The sequence below is a fragment of the Cebus imitator genome, unplaced genomic scaffold (genome assembly GCF_001604975.1).
Source record: "Cebus imitator isolate Cc_AM_T3 unplaced genomic scaffold, Cebus_imitator-1.0 Scaffold736, whole genome shotgun sequence".
Taxonomy (NCBI): domain Eukaryota; kingdom Metazoa; phylum Chordata; class Mammalia; order Primates; family Cebidae; genus Cebus; species Cebus imitator.
The window spans coordinates 296,483-312,254 of NW_016108051.1; the positions used below are offsets into that span (position 1 = coordinate 296,483).

The following is a 15,772-nucleotide window of genomic DNA, read 5'->3' on the forward strand; positions in this document are numbered from 1 at the left end:
TTTTATATAATTTTTTGAACTATAACCTTCTGAAGTGGATTCAGGCATGCCAGTCAGGCCAGTGATTTAAATGTTACATCTTATGGAAATAAATGGTTTTAGCCTTAATCATTTTATTCATGCCCCCCACAGCCCCTCACCAGTGCTAGATAACTTTAAACAAACAACTTACTAGTTCCTTGATGAGAACCAATAGGTCCTGCAGTGGGAACCAAAAGAAATTGGGCATTGTCATTTTTATTGTCTTTTGAAGCATGAAATAAAATAATTAGATTTTTTTGAATGGGAGAGGACTTTAATGTTTATCTACTCCAATCTTCTGTTTTTGTTGCTAAGAAAAATCTCTTGTAATCCACACTTCCTGATACTCAGTTTTTTTAAACGTTAAAACCCAATTGCCTATTAAATTATAAGTAAATAATTTCATTATTGGCATACTTAGTATCTTTTCACTTAAATTTGGTAAGAGGGTTGTCAACTTGTTAGCACCAACATATAGGTCTTTATCTTACAGTGATCTGAAACCATAATTATAATTGGCTCTTTCAGTATAGGAAGAAACATACATATATGTTCCTCATAATTTAAGAAATAATTTTTAAATAATTGGAATAGTTGTAAAAGTAGAGGGAGTAAAAATTAAAAAGGGAAGTCTCCATTTTTTTTTTTCCTGTTAATTGAACACAGACATTTTTACCTATAGAACACAGCAAACCTTACACATTGCTGGCAAGTGCTAAGGTATTCAGTAATTACAAGAAGAAACAGAGTCTTAGTTACATCTCTTTAGTATTGATTCATAGTTGTGACTATTGAAGCATTTAATCTGAAGAAAAAATATTTGAGCTCAGCATCATCTAATCATAATAGTTTTTTAATTTGCTAATTGTTTTATTTAAAGTATATTTAAGTAAAAAAGCATGAAATTCAAATGTGCATGCTTATATTTTAAATTGTTTCCCATTTATGACATGCCACACTTTTACTCCTAGCCTAACTTTGCCTTTCTTATTAACAGAATTATGTTTTAATGATTTACATTGTTTGATGCTGTGGCCAAGGAATTGAAACTTACTTTAAATAATTAAGTCCAATACAAATGTTTCGAATTGTTATACTACTTTTGATTAGCACAGACACTCTAGAGCTGAGTTTATGTTGTGCTTAGTAGGCTAGTCTCTTTTTCCCCACTAAGTTATTGAATGATGGCCTGGTCTTCAGATGGCAAGACAGTTATGTGCACTATCTGGAGGGTGTGATGAAGCCCAGAAATATTCTCAGTCCTTGAGTTTCGCTGGTTGGTAAAATGCGAGCTCCATTTACTCCTGCTAGGCTGCCTCTGCAGGGTCTCCCTTTATACCTTCATACCCAGTCCCCACCAAGATGAATGCTGGCTGGGGAACAGGGCTGCCTCCAAGTGAAAGTGCCACCATCTCTGGTGGCTTTGGACTCTAGGAGCCACAATTGTGTCTAGGCGTTAGGCTTCTCTTGGGTGTTTGGATGGTACATTTGTATTTACCCACAGTTGGTGACTGTCAAGCTTAATGCCTTGCAAAAAATGGGTGGGGACAGTATATGAGGGCAGAATACTATATAGTGAGCCATTAAAGTGCCACTTAAGTGCAGATGTTTAAAGAAGATGCATAAAGTAATGAAAATGAATTTAACTTGAAGAAAAAAAAATACAGCCATGAAATTTTTGTCACTTAATTGTAATTTTCTGTTTTCTAGAAGGCTATTCCTAATGAAAGTTTCTAGAAAATAGTTTCTGGATACTTGTTTTTGTTGCCATCCAACGGGTTATATTTTCCTTATCTGAGGAAAACTTTTTTTTTTAACAAGTATAAGTAACTACATGAGAGAAATGCTTCTAAGTTTGGCGTGGGGACTAGAGTGTGGGGATGATCTGCTCGGTTTTACACATTGGTGAGTTTTCACTATACATAGCCTAATAATGGGGCCAGCAAAGGATAGAATGTGAATATGAAACGCTAGAAATACAAGATAGAATGTGTATATGTGGGTCACAGTGTGCCCAGCTGTTAGTAGTTGGCCTGTACTTACAGTAGAGAGCAAACTGTGTGTAGTAAATGAGTAGGTAGATTGTACATGAATAGGTAATGATATACAGATATCCTAGAATCATAGATTTTTAAAGCTAAATAATTTCTAAACCCCATTTTCATGTGGTTTTATAAGAACCCACTACCTTTCCTACTTTATTGTTGTTTTTTAGGATGTAGAGTGGACAGTGACAGTGGTTTGATGGCAGTTTTTTATTATTTATTTATTTGGAGTCAGAGTCTTGCTCTGTCGCCTAGGCTGGAGTGCAGTGGTATGTTCTTGGCTCACTGCAACCTACACTTCCCAGGATGAAGCAATTCTCCTGCCTCAGGCTCCCGAGTAGCTGGGATTTCAGACACCCACCACCACGCCTGGCTTATTTTTGTATTTTTAATAGATTTGGGGTTTCACCATGTTGGCCAGGCTGGTCTTGAACTCCTGATCTCATGATCCGCCTGCCTTGGCCTCCCAAAGTTCTGGGTTTACAGGCGTGAGTCACTGTACCTGGCTGGCAATTTTATATGTTGTAGAATCTAACACCAAATACAACTGTCTGAACAAAGCATATTGCCAGATAGAATATGTCCTCTGAACTTTGAATGTGGGAATAAGCTGTTTTTGCAGCATGTACTTACGAAGTTATGGTAATTTGTCCTGCATGGGATTTTAGTCGGAGTGGATGAGTCATGGTAATGAAGAGTCACTTCAGACTTTTTTGTAATTGTCTTTACTCATTTATTTTCTAAGAAACAAACCTCATTTCCCAGCCACTGACTCAAGATATTTGGCCCTCTTAGTATGGCAAACCTAGGGCAAACCAAAGGGAAAAGATTTTCCTTTTTGATTTGTGGCTTCCTTATAGTGTCTAATAGTTTTTAAACATTTTTTTCTCTGGGTACATTTTACATGAGTACATAAGTAGATGTACCATATTTTACTAAGTAATGTGCCTCGGAAAATTTTTGCATAAATCAATGTTTTGAAAATGAAACTATTGTAAATATAAGAACATGTTATTTGTAGGGATTATAAACACTTTTTTTTTTTTGAGATGGAGTTTCCCTCGTTGCCCAGGCTGGAGTACAATGGCACAATCTCGGCTCACTGCAACCTGCACCTTCTGGCTTCAAGCAGTTCTTCTGCCTCAGCCTCCCGAGTAACTGGGATTACAGGCATTCACCACCACACCCAGCTAATTTTATATTTTTAGTAGAGACAGGGTTTCTCCACGTTGGTCAGGCTGGTCTTGAACTCCCCACCTCAGGTGATCCGCCCGCCTCAGCCTCCCAAAGTGCTGGGATTACAGGTGTGAGCCACCATGGCCAGCCTTAAAAATTAATTATCTTTAATTTGTAAACTTAGCTTTTACATGCTGAGTCTGTGTATCTGGCATAATTATTACCTGAAGAAGTTTCCCTTTTCAACAGTAGACCTTTTTTTCTGCTTTAATAGTTCCTGATAACTTTTTCTAAACTATTTTATGTTTCTATATATATGTCTAAACTGTTATGTATCTACTTCTGCGTTAGTGGACAAAGCCTGTTGATCATAGGTCATCCTTTTCTAGGTGAGTGCAGGGATCGTCCCCATGGACATCATGGAGTTTGCTTTAGTTACTCTCCCACAACCCAGTATCTCTCTAAGTCCCTGACACTAAGAATTGTTTTCTTTACAGCTCTGACAGCCATAACTTCCTTTACTGTCATTTTCCTTCCTCTTAAGCATTTCTTATCTACCAGGGACTTAGCACTGAGACCATTTATAATATTACTCTTTTCATAAACATAAAAAATGCATGTGATTTTTCTATCTACTGCTGAGTAAGTTGGAGGACTCTTCCGTCTTGGCTCTTATGGTCTGAATGTTGGAAGGGTGCCAGAGGCCTGTGAGTAATTGGTGGCTGTGTATATGTTTCTTAAAACAGGGCATGTGTCCATGCTGTATAGATAGTTAGTAAATATTTATTGAACAGATATGTAGAGTAACCGTATTATATAATAATATGTAATTTAATGAAACATTGCTTTATTTTGCTTGTTTTTACTATAATGTTTTTCCTTGGTTCTTTACCAAGTGATAAAATAGAATTTTACTAATTATGTATAATTCTGTAGTTATAGTTTTGTGGTGAATGCTCCAAAAATCAAAGGTAATGCGGGGCATTGAGACACACAGATTTAAAATTTACCATTTTCAATTAGGTCCCTCAAAGTTCTGGAACCCTGGCTCCTGCCCAGAGTGATGTCCTACCATATACAATGCTGTTGGCATCTCAACCACTGTGGAGCCACTTCAGGAGCATGGAATTGGTCAATTGGGAATTGGGTGGTAATAGGATGAGTACATTTTGTCTGTTTGTCACATAGCACTGTTTTGTGTAATTCTTTTCGTTTATATTCTTTGTCTTTGGGGGATGAACCCTGGCCAAACTGTGCCATGTATTAGGGGAAGAAAACCTCTTTTTGACAGCATATTCCTGCTCTGTGGTGGTTGTGATATCACCAGCATATGGCATGCTGGCATCTCTGCAAAGGGGCCAGAGGTATGAATTTTAGCAGAAAGCTTCATATACAGACAAGAGCCAAACCTGGTCTTTTAATGACATATTTGGCACATCTTACATGTGTCATTTACGCTATTCAGACAGTTGTGACTTTCTTTGGGGGGAGAAATAAGCCTGTAAATTTTAATTCCTCTCTTTAACCCCTAATGAGAATGGAGTTAAATGGAAATTATAAATTAGTGGCATGGGGAGATATCAACATATTTGATAAATATTTGAGTTTAAAACTTCTTAGAATAACCTCCATTGTGTTTTTGTTCTCTCTCTAGGCAAGTTGGCATTAAGAACGGAATGTTTTTTGGGCATGCCAAACAACTATGTCCTAATCTTCAAGCTGTTCCATATGATTTTCATGCATATAAGGAAGTCGCACGAACAATGTATGAAACATTGGCAAGGTACAGTGTATCAAACTGTCATTTTGTGTCTGTGTTTTCCTTCTTGTAGCTAATAGTAAAGATAGTGCAAGTTTTCTTTAGGATTGTCAGGATCACTTTTGCTAGACTTTTATCTTTCAGGAACCGTCTCCTCGGCATCCCAGTTTTTGAGGCCTTCTTTCTTTGGGCAATTTCCAGGTAGTTCAGTCTCAAGGGATAGTTTTGTATTGCTAAAATTGTTCTTGTGCTACCCTTGGTTGATGTAGGATCTGATTGTTCACATACTACTTCTAGTGTGTGGTTCTAGTTTTCTTCCCGTGGAGCCAGATAGGTGAAGGATGGAATTTTTAACCTGGTTATTCTCTTATATTTCATTTTAATTATAGTTTTGCTCAAAATTAGAACTGATGGGTTGATAACAAGTGGAGACACTTTAAAACTTTATCTTCTTAAAATCATTAGATGTGCCGAAAGTTAGTTTTCATAAAAGTTGTTCTTTAGTAATAGTTCCAAAATGGTTGATGAGTTGGCTTGAGAAATGGTGATTAATTTAAAAACTGCAGATATATTTAAGAATATTTAAAAGTGTGTACATAGTTAATACTAACCCAGAACTCAAATTTGTTAAAAGTATATTCCAGATTAGATATGCTGTAAACCAGGGGTCAGCATAGTTTCTCTGAAGGGAGCCAGATAAAGTTTCTGTCACCCAACAGAAATGCTCAACTCTGCGTTGTAAGTGGAAAGCAGAGCATGGTGCAGTTCCAGTAAAAATGCGTTTACTGGATGTTCGGCCTAGGTTTGTCAACTCCTGGGCAGTATTAATATTCCCAGAGATAGACTTCTTGTCACTGTCTTCACTGCTGCCTCTTCCTTTTTGTGTTAATTTGAACACCAATATCTGCTAAGTGCAGGTGACTGCTAGATGCCGCTAGTCTCAGAAAGGAGTATCTAATCCTTGCCTTGTGGGAGCCTGCTCTTTAGTAGGAGAGAGAGAAAATGTAAAAGAACTGATTGTTTCCTGGCATGAGTATGTAGAATTGAATGCTGAATGATAAGCCACTTACTGTTACAGCTATCCTATTAACACAAAGAGAACACACTAATTAACTTTGCAGTTAAAAGTTGGGTAACTAAATAAATAAATCTCAAATACAGGAATGTTAGTGTTGCCAAGGGGAATGTCTTTTAAATCCTCTTTGAAAGGTGAAGCCAGTGGTAGCATCCAAACGAGGGGTAGGGATGGGTGACTGAGGTGCGTACTATGGTGCTTCTGTGTCCTGGGCACAGGTTCTAGAGCAAACCATCAGCCTGTGCCTGAGGTTAGGAGGATGTGAGAGAGCTGTGACACATAATCCTACACAGTCACATGTACACGGTCCGAGTAGAAGGCTGGAGACAGTTTCAGTGGCATGTTTCTATTCTTAGGGGAAAAATATCCACAGTGTTGTTCTTCTACCACCCTTGGGAAATCTCGTCTCAGCTTCTTATTCTCCCTGCCTCAGGGCAACTTTGACTCTGAAGCAAAATACCTCATACCAGGTATACCCTTCTGTTCTTAAAAATGTCATGCTTTAAGCCCAAACAAAACATATTTATTTCTTGAATATAGAGAGTTTATTTCTCAAGAGAGATTGTAATCTACCTACAGTAAGGTGTAGGTGAGAGATAAGGACCGCTCTCCTAGTATACATTTCCAAGTGGATTGTGAAAGACATAGTTTTGATCCTGAGGCCTCTTAGATTTCCTCCCATTTCTGGTCCAGTTCAATTTTGTGCTTTGTTAGTCCTTATATTTAATTACCATGGGGGCCATATAGCAACTCTTGTCTTCCTTTTTCTTTTCTCTAATTAAAACAAGTTCTTTCTGTGGATAGATCCTATGAGATGATTTTGTAAAAAGTATTTCTACATGCACAGAGTGTAGATGTTATTCTCAGACAGGCAGTTGGGATGACTGGTCACTTTATCCTTCTGTATTCTAGGCGTGGTTCAGTGAATGGAATTTAACTGCGATATTTTTGTTTTAGGAGAGCAGCAATTACTCATTTGACTGATTCGCCTAATTTTTCTGTTCCTTAAAGGATTCTCATAAACTATTAGAATAAATGTTTTGATAGTTCAAGTTTACCCACCAGTTTTCAACTCTTCAAAGGTTTATAGAAGTATTCTCAGTATAGAGAAACTGGAATAATAATGTATGCTGTATTTTTGTGTTAAAAATTTTTTTTTGTTGTTATTTTACTCCTTATACATTTTCCTATCCAATATGTTGTATTTTGGTAGTTAATATGGAGAGAGAGAACACACGAATTAACTTTGCAGTTGAAAGTTGGGTGACTAAAATGGCACTTCAGCCAATTGATTTAAAATGCCTTGTGAGGAAGTAGAAAAAACATAGGATAAGAAGACTTTATTTTGCAACATTGGGTCTACCAGATGGTGGCTGTGGCTGTGATTCGTTGCCTTTGCTCTGTGTTGATAGCTACACTCATAACATTGAAGCTGTCAGTTGTGATGAAGCACTGGTAGACATTACCGAAATCCTTGCAGAGACCAAACTTACTCCTGATGAATTTGCAAATGCTGTTCGTATGGAAATCAAAGACCAGACGAAATGTGCTGCCTCTGTTGGAATTGGTTAGTATCTAGCTTATCTTATACTCAAAAGAGTTGCTTTGAGATTCTTGAATATCAGTTAATTTTAAGGAGTTTTTTGTTTTTATTAGCTTCCTCTCACTTGTAAACTTTTAGCATTGCTTGCAGTTGTGTGATACACGAGATAAGTGTTGGAAATACAAGTAAATGGTTGATAATCTTTGCAGTAAATAAGTTGGAATATTTCTCATTTGTTCTTTAGAAATTGGAAAGGTTTAATTCAGCATTTATAAACAATTTTTTCCCCCAAAAGTGAATGGAAGCTATATTGAAAGCTAAGTGGTGGTAAGGGTTTAGAGTTACATATTAATTGTCAGTCTTGTTACTCTGCACTTCAGCGTCCTGGAATGTGGAGCTATTCCTGTCTTCACTCAGTTCTAGAAGTCACCCTGACTACAAATGCTCTCAGTAACTGTCCAGTTTCTCCTCCACCTCCATCCATGCTGTCTTTAAGCCTTGTACTTTGTCTCTGCAGCTGCTTCCAGCACTTAACCCTGCTTTTTTTGATTCTTCCAGCCATGTCCTCTGGAACTCTCTCTGTCATACTTAAGCTTCACCTCTTCCGTTCTTAACCTACTTACTACCTTCTGGCAAGATACCCCTTTTCTTGCCATTCTCTTAGTAGAGCCAGTTTGTCCCTGCCATACTCAGTATGCTACAGGCTTGGAAGGTAAAGTTAACTTAGTTTTAGCTTGCCGTTGTCACTTCCAACCATTATTCCTCCATCTTCATTCAAAAAACCCTTCTTTCTTTCTCCAAAGTTCTCTGTCTCTTTTGTACCCATGAAATTTACTGGTGACTGAGTGGTGATGCAGAGAGGCTAATGCCATTGAAAGAAGAATCGGTTACTTCCCCTTCCTGAGAGGAGGGGGCACACGGTGCTACACAGGGCTACTGGGGAAGCACCAGGATGGTTAGAAGACGGAAGCAGAAGGAGTGGCGGACAGAAAGCCTGGGCCCCAGAGCCTTTATTAGGGTTTTTTTCAAAAAGGCAAGGCAGGGCAGAGGAAACAGTTTAGGAATGGCTAGTTTAAGTAATTCTGGCAGGCGCTGGGCTACAGGGGTGGTTGCTAGTTGCCTGGTAGCTGGTCCTGGGACAGTTTAGGGCAGGAGGTGATTAGGTTGCATATGAGAAGTGTGCTTCCAAGTAAGTGGTTTACTGTTTTTAGGAATTAGCCAGCCCTGGAGGGCAGTCTCTTCCCCAGCCAGCAGGATTTTTAAGATGTCAAAACACTGCAAGATACAGAAAATAAAAAGTATGATTAATACATTCCCAGCATTCCTACAGTTACTGACTAGCCTACTTTTTACCCCCTGATGTTGGCCCACAGATCTTAGTAATATTTCAGTTAGGAATTTGTTTTTAATTATACTTAATTTTCATTTATAAATGATCACATGAATCCATTCTTTTAAGTTCAAGCATATGTAATGACAAAGTCCCACTTTATATTTCCACTCCTCAGTTCCTTTCCCCTCCACTGAACTCACTACTTTTATCATTTTGGTATGACTTACCAGAACTTTCCCTCTTCATGAATCTCTGTATTAACCTTAGAAAAGTGTATAGTTTTTGTATAAGTCTTCAGTAAAACCAAGATATATCCTTGATGGAAGTCTTCCCTTTGTCTGGAGATTTTAGTATTCACAGAGAAGCCCATCTAGCAGCTGAACTCTGCAGATCCCTGCCCCTTCTCAGGGCTTGGTGGCCTTTTCCTTTGCCACTTCTGTGGCTGCTGCCCACACCCACACTTTGAACTTCACTGCCTGTCTCTGTGTTTTGAAGACTCTTCCGCCCTCAGTTCCCGCTGGTTCGTTGGGCTTTTTGGTTTCCCAGTCCAGTAGCACTCTTATTATTCTCATTTCCCTACCTGTTGTGGGTCCCGTGGTTGGGAACATGAGCTACTCTTTGATCATTGCCTTCAGTCCTTATGAACGCCCACTCTTGAGATCAGGATGCTTTCTCTGTTCCTACATCCGGGTAGGTACTGAAATGGCACTTACGTTAGAGCAAAGAGAAACTTCTGTCCAGGTACCCTGTTGGTTATAATCTGAAATACTTAGCAAAATTCTACCAATTTTACACCTTATTTTTAGAAACTTGATAGATAACCTGTATGAAGGAAGAGATTTTTGTTGGGAAATTTAAAAAATAATTGTGAATATTTCTTGGATGACTTTTTTTTTTAATAGGTTCTAATATTCTCCTGGCTAGAATGGCAACTAGAAAAGCAAAACCAGATGGGCAGTACCACCTAAAACCAGAAGAAGTAGATGATTTTATCAGAGGTCAGCTAGTTACTAATCTACCAGGTAAATACAAATATTTTGACAATAGTTTTATTACAGGCATTTATAAGTACTTTTCATATCTATAATATAGAATTATGAGACTTTTTTTCCAAGACATGAATATTATAAAAATGTTTAAGTCCTATTGAGTGCCATGAAAAACATAATTTGAAATTCTGCATTGAATATCCCTCAAATGATTTGTCAGGACCTTAATGTTAAATTTTTTTTTTGCCTCTAATGGGTTTTACTTTGGGTATTTCTCAAGTAGCAAGACTCTAAACGTTTAAAGGGAAGATGATGAAACTGACTTTCAGTCCTTTAAATAAATGATCATTGAAATAGTTTACTCCTGAGCCAAAGATAAAGTTTTGAACATTGATTCTCCTATTTCATGCTGCAGGACTAGAGATAGTTTTCTGAGTTTATTAAACAAGTAGTTTTAAAAGTATAAATAGAATGTATGTGAGCTGTATTAGGAAAAAAGAAACCTAAAGTATTGTGTTTTCAGTTAATCCCACTCATTGAAGAAAACCTTCCATCTTTACCTTTCTTACCCAAGGGGCAGGTTGTTCAGTTATTTCATATTTTTGTGTAGTTAACCTATTTATTATAAAGTGCCTGTGTCAGCTTTGCAAAGCCTTCATGTTCATTTATAGTGAAAGTTTTAAAATTCATTTGTTAAAAATAGATTGAGTGGCATTTTAAAATGCCTGTTTTTAAGCCTAATAAAAGTATGTCTGAACTAACTTGGAAGTTTCTATTACAGGCCATAAATATTAAATGACAGAAATGCCATTTTATGGTAGGTTAGTTTTATTTATTTTATTTTATTTTTCTGAGACGGAGTCACACCCTGTCACCAGGCTGGAGTGCAATGGTGCGATCTTGGCTCACTGCAACCTCCATCTCCTGAGTTCAAGTGATTTCCCCTGCCTCAACCTCCTGAGTAGTTGGGACTACAGCCGCATGCCACCAAGCCTGGTTAATTTTTTGTATTTTAGTAGAGATGGGGTTTTGCCATGTTGGCCAGGATGATCTCGATCTCCTGACCTTGTGACCCACCCGCCTCGCCCTCCCAAAGTGCTGGTATTATAGGCGTGAGCCACCGCCCCCAGCCTGGTAGGTTAGTTTTAAAGGTTCCTGACCCCCTTAGTGTATAACTTAAAACAGTGTATTGGTGTCAGAAATGTGTAATATGGCATTTTTGATGGTTGGTTTCACGATTAATTTGAGAATACTTAACCTTATAAAATCAAAATAGCAAATTACCTTAGTAGACATCACAGTTGAAACAGTTTTAATAAGAAATCTTACTGCAGTTTTATGTAAGAAGGAACTGGTATATTTAAAGCTGCATGTGAAATCTGAGTTTTAAGTTTATTATGCTAGCCATCTCTATTAGTTTTCTAGGGGTGCCATAACAAAGTACTACAGACTGGGGGGCATAAATAACAGAAATGTGTTCTCACAGTTCTGGAGGCTGGAAGTTCAAGACCAAGATGTCAGCAGGGTTGGCTCCTTCTGAGGCCTCTCCTTGGCTTGTAGGTGACCCTTTTCTCCCTGTGTCTTCACATGGCCTTCCCCATATGCGTGTCTCTGTCCTGATGTCTTCTTTTAAGGATACCAGTCATTCTGGATTAGGGTCATCCATATGACCTCGTTTTATCTTAATTACCTCTTTAAAGATTTTGTGTCCGAATACAGTCACACCGTGGCTAGGCATGGTGGCTCATGCCTGTAATCCTAGCAATTTAAGATGCCAAGTCAGGTGGATCACTTGAGGCCAGGAACTTGAGACTAGCTTGGCCAACATGATGAAACACTGTGTCTACTAAAAATACAAAAAAATTAGCCGGGGGTGGTGGTACATGCCTGTAGTCCCAGCTACTCAGGAGGCTGAGGCACAGGAATCACTTGAGCCCAAGAGGCAGAGGTTGCAGTGAGCCAAGATCACACCTTTGCACTCCAGCCTGGGCAACATAATGAGAGTGAGACTGTGCTGGGAAAAAGAACAAACCAAAGAAAAAAACCAACCAAATACAGTCGTCACACTGTGAAGTACTGGGTTAGGACTTAAGCATATAATCTTGGAAAGACACAGTTTAGTTCAAAACACTATCTTTAAATTGAATCCTTTTTGTAGTTTGTGTGTGTGCGTGCGCGCGTGCGCGCACATTTAATAGAAATAGAGAAGTTTTAGCTCCTTGACCTAGTAATCCTACCATTCACATTCATTTGCTTCCTGACTGGAAAGACTTTATTTCTTGAAGGGCAAGTGTGAAGTTACATATCCTGGCCAAGCTGAGGTACAGCCTTGAATTTCCTAAGCAATATTTAAAAGATAGGGCAGCAGAGTTGGCTTTTGCTTCTTCAGAGCCAGATTCTGTATCACTCACAGTAGTTCATGTGGTTTTCATAAAATCCCCAAGTTCTTAATCTGTTATAGAACATTTCAGGTATGTAAAATATCTACTTTCTCCATTGTTATTCCCATCTTGAAGTGTGCACAGATTATAATCTGGTCCTTTAAAAGGGGTTTTATATACGAGAGGGAACCATCTGTGGTGGAGGGCTTTATACAGTGAAAGTCCTGAGAATTATTTTTGTAAAGAAAGCTGTTTATCTTTGTTAAAGACTAGTAATTTCTCAAAGATGTTTGGTGATAAATGTACAGTACCTACTTATATCTTGTGGAACATGCTTTGTGGAAACTTGCTTCTTTAACCAATAACCAGGAGAATTTCAGTGATAACTTGCCCCATCTCCAACCTCTTTAGCCCCTTGTACCCATAAATGTTTATTGACGACATATGTGCTGTGCACAGTAATAATTAGAATAGCTACATAAGAAGAAAAAACACAATAGTAAGTTTTTCCTTTACTCCACAGAATAATAATTATGTATTACACTAACAAATAAGTTACTTAATATGATCTGGTTACCTAATGAAAGAAAGGATTGACCCCAACAACTGTTACAGTATAAAGAACGATTTCTACTTTTTCTTTGGATCTTTGCAGGGCTTTTCACCCATGCATGTGCTCTTCAGTGAAGGGCCCTATGCACCTCATTCAGCCTTTGCTGGGTTTGTGCATCCAGCATATGGATTCCTTGTCTGTCCCGTTTTCAGAGAACCACCGTGAGCACATAGGTGTTCATGAAATCTGCACTAATACAGGAGCCACGTAGCCAAGTGAAGCTAGTACAGTTTAGAGTTAAATAAAACTACCAGTTCAGTTCCTCACTTGACCTGGCTACATTTCAGGTGCTCAGTGTAGAAAGTTCAGTTGAACAGCACTCCTGTAGATGGTGAAAACTTTATTCTTTGAAGTTTACTCCTCTGTGTCTGTATTGGATAGCCAAGTTCTGGATGCCAAGGAGGGGACATTATTGGCCACTTTTAACCTAGGGTAATAGTTCCCCTTCAGGGACAGATGCCAAATCTTTGTTGCAGTTGCTTGACCAGGAGCTTCCTTAACTCTGTCATCTCTTCTTTGAGATTTAGTTCTAAAGGAGCATATTTTTCTTCACCTTTTTTTTAATAGGGGCTGCACTGTTTGGGCCTGGAGCCCCCTTTGCTTTTTCCATAGAATTTCCATCTTTACCTGATAAATACCTGCTTAATTGAGGCATTTAGTTAAAACTAGCAGCCGTCTTCAAGGTTTTGGTCCTATCTCCAAGCTTAGTTTTCCCACCCCAACTCAAAAGTAATAGGAGTTGGAGGTAGACCACACCCCCTGCCTCCCTCCCCCACCTCCAGTTCAGGTCATTTCATTCCATCAGATGAGCTTGCATAGAGAAGAGTTGTGCTTCTTTCCTAGAGGGACATTCCACTTAGATTAGATTGATTATGTTTAACTTGGTGATGTTTAATATAGCCTTTCCTTTAAACCTGTAGTGCATAATAATTTTGTTCTAATATACTAAAGATACTCTAAACTATGGGTTTCTCCCCACGCCCATCCACCCCAACACATGCACACACTAACACAATCCAGAATGATGATTGTCTCTTGCTAATCTTGCAAGTTCCTGAGAACAGATTGGCTCCCCAGAACTGTAAGGGAAAGATCATGGTCAGATTATGGGAGTGGGAATTGAGGCAACAATGGGGGAGAAAAAAGAGAAAGAAAGTCTTCCCTGATGCTAAGAAGTCTTACGACAAAACAGATATACAAAAAGGGAGGCAGAAAGCCTTTCCTAAAAGCAAATAGCTGTGCAGAGTGTCTGTCTACCTTTGACCAACCAAGCACGTGATTTGTCTGTTCCCTTGTGTTTCTCCTCCCCATTTTGGATAACACTTAGGTTTCACTTAAAATTTTACCTTTTGGTGAAGGGTACTTCTCTGGAAGATTGTGTTTGTTTGTTAACTCAAGGTCTTTGGTATTTACTTGGCCTTTGTTCTGGCTTGGATTTAAAAATGGCACAAATGTGAACCAGCAACCTTAACACCTTTTCATCTCACTTCCATTAAGGAATAAAATATCTGGGTTTAAACTTGTCTGACACACATTGATGACTTCGTAACCTTGTGTTATATACCAGTTCCATAGATTTTCCTGGCACAACTTGGACTAGATAGTTGTTCTGTGCTACTGAAGACCACTAAGAAGGATAGGAGTTAGAAATAACAATAATAACAATGAACAGAAGTTAGCAGACTTCACTCTGAACTCTCTTTTTTAAAGACAGGGTCTCGTTCTGTCACCCCGGCTGGAATGGAATGGCAGGTTCATAGCTCACTGCAGCCTCGAACTCTTGGGCTCAAGGGATCCTTCTGACTCAGCCTGCCACGTAGCTGGGACTACAGGAGTGCACCACCACACCCGGCTAATTCTTTTTTCTTTTTCGTAGAGACAGGTCTCCCTTAGTTGCCCAGGCTGTCTTCAGACTCAGACTGCTGGCCTCTAGCAGTCATCCTGCCTTGGCCTCCCAAAGTATTGGGATTACAGGTGTGACCAATGCACCCAGCCTGAGTTCTCTTTTGATAATTTCTTACGGAAGACCAGAAACACAACACTGTCTTTTCCTCATTGATGGAAAATTTTTACTTGATGGTGTGGAACCATTTAAATGAAATTATAGTTTCCTTAGGTTACTCCAAACCTCTTTCCCAGATTTGTATACCTTTTTAAAGCATTTAGGGCAAGTTGAAGAAAACCAAGACTCCAACTTAGAGCAACATAGTTTATCAGTATCCTTCGGGTGGGGCTCAAACCTTACATCTTGCAGAATAGGACACAGGGACTGCTACCTGCTGGCCCAGCTGTAGGAGGGTTAATATCTCTTCAGAGAGAACCACCAGTTGGTTTGCTTAGGATCCTTCATCCTCAGGTCAGTGGTACTACTTTTGTTCAGTATGATAGCATGTAGCATTTTTAGATTTGGGCCCATTTTTTGAATTCTTGTTCTGTTATTCACTGAAAAAATGCAGCTGAAACCATTGTGAAATTTGATGATGACTGAAATCATGATAGAGTCCCTTATATTCTGTGAGTCAGCTAGTATATTTGTAAGTCACACTATAGACTTGTTTAAATGATGGTTGATTTCTTAGTTGATTTTGTAAATAAGATACATATTTTGATATTATTCACTAATAAGGAAAGTGACATTTTTGATAACTTGAGTTACACATATTTTAAAAGTTTCTGGTTCATCTCTGTGGAGTCCAAATTGAGAAGTAGATTCTAGAAATACTCCTATTAGCATGATTTTGCACCAAAAAATTCTTCAGCCTATGGATGCTTCCGTCATGTCACCTAAAGACTTTAAAAATTATTTTAAATTAGTTGTTTTGTGCATAAATGGTGGG

General features: G+C 38.5%; 1 protein-coding gene across 12 annotated transcripts in view; it reads left to right on the forward strand.

Annotated features, from left to right (window-relative positions):
- The window catches only part of REV1 (REV1 DNA directed polymerase), an 84,239-nt gene that overhangs the window by 56,418 nt on the left and 12,049 nt on the right, over positions 1 to 15,772 (forward strand). For 7 of the 12 annotated variants that reach the window (XR_005198446.1, XM_017519310.2, XM_017519313.2 and 4 more), the window contains 4 exons: positions 4,266 to 4,373; positions 4,897 to 5,025; positions 7,489 to 7,643; positions 9,855 to 9,974. Coding sequence is in view for 11 of the 12 variants with exons in the window: in XM_017519310.2 (XP_017374799.1) it covers positions 4,266 to 4,373; positions 4,897 to 5,025; positions 7,489 to 7,643; positions 9,855 to 9,974 (512 nt within the window). In the remaining variant the exon portion in view is untranslated. Of the gene's footprint in view, positions 1 to 4,265; positions 4,393 to 4,896; positions 5,026 to 7,488; positions 7,644 to 9,854; positions 9,975 to 15,772 lie in introns of all 12 variants that reach the window. The other 5 variants (XM_017519315.2, XM_017519316.2, XM_017519311.2 and 2 more) reach the window with 2 other exon arrangements.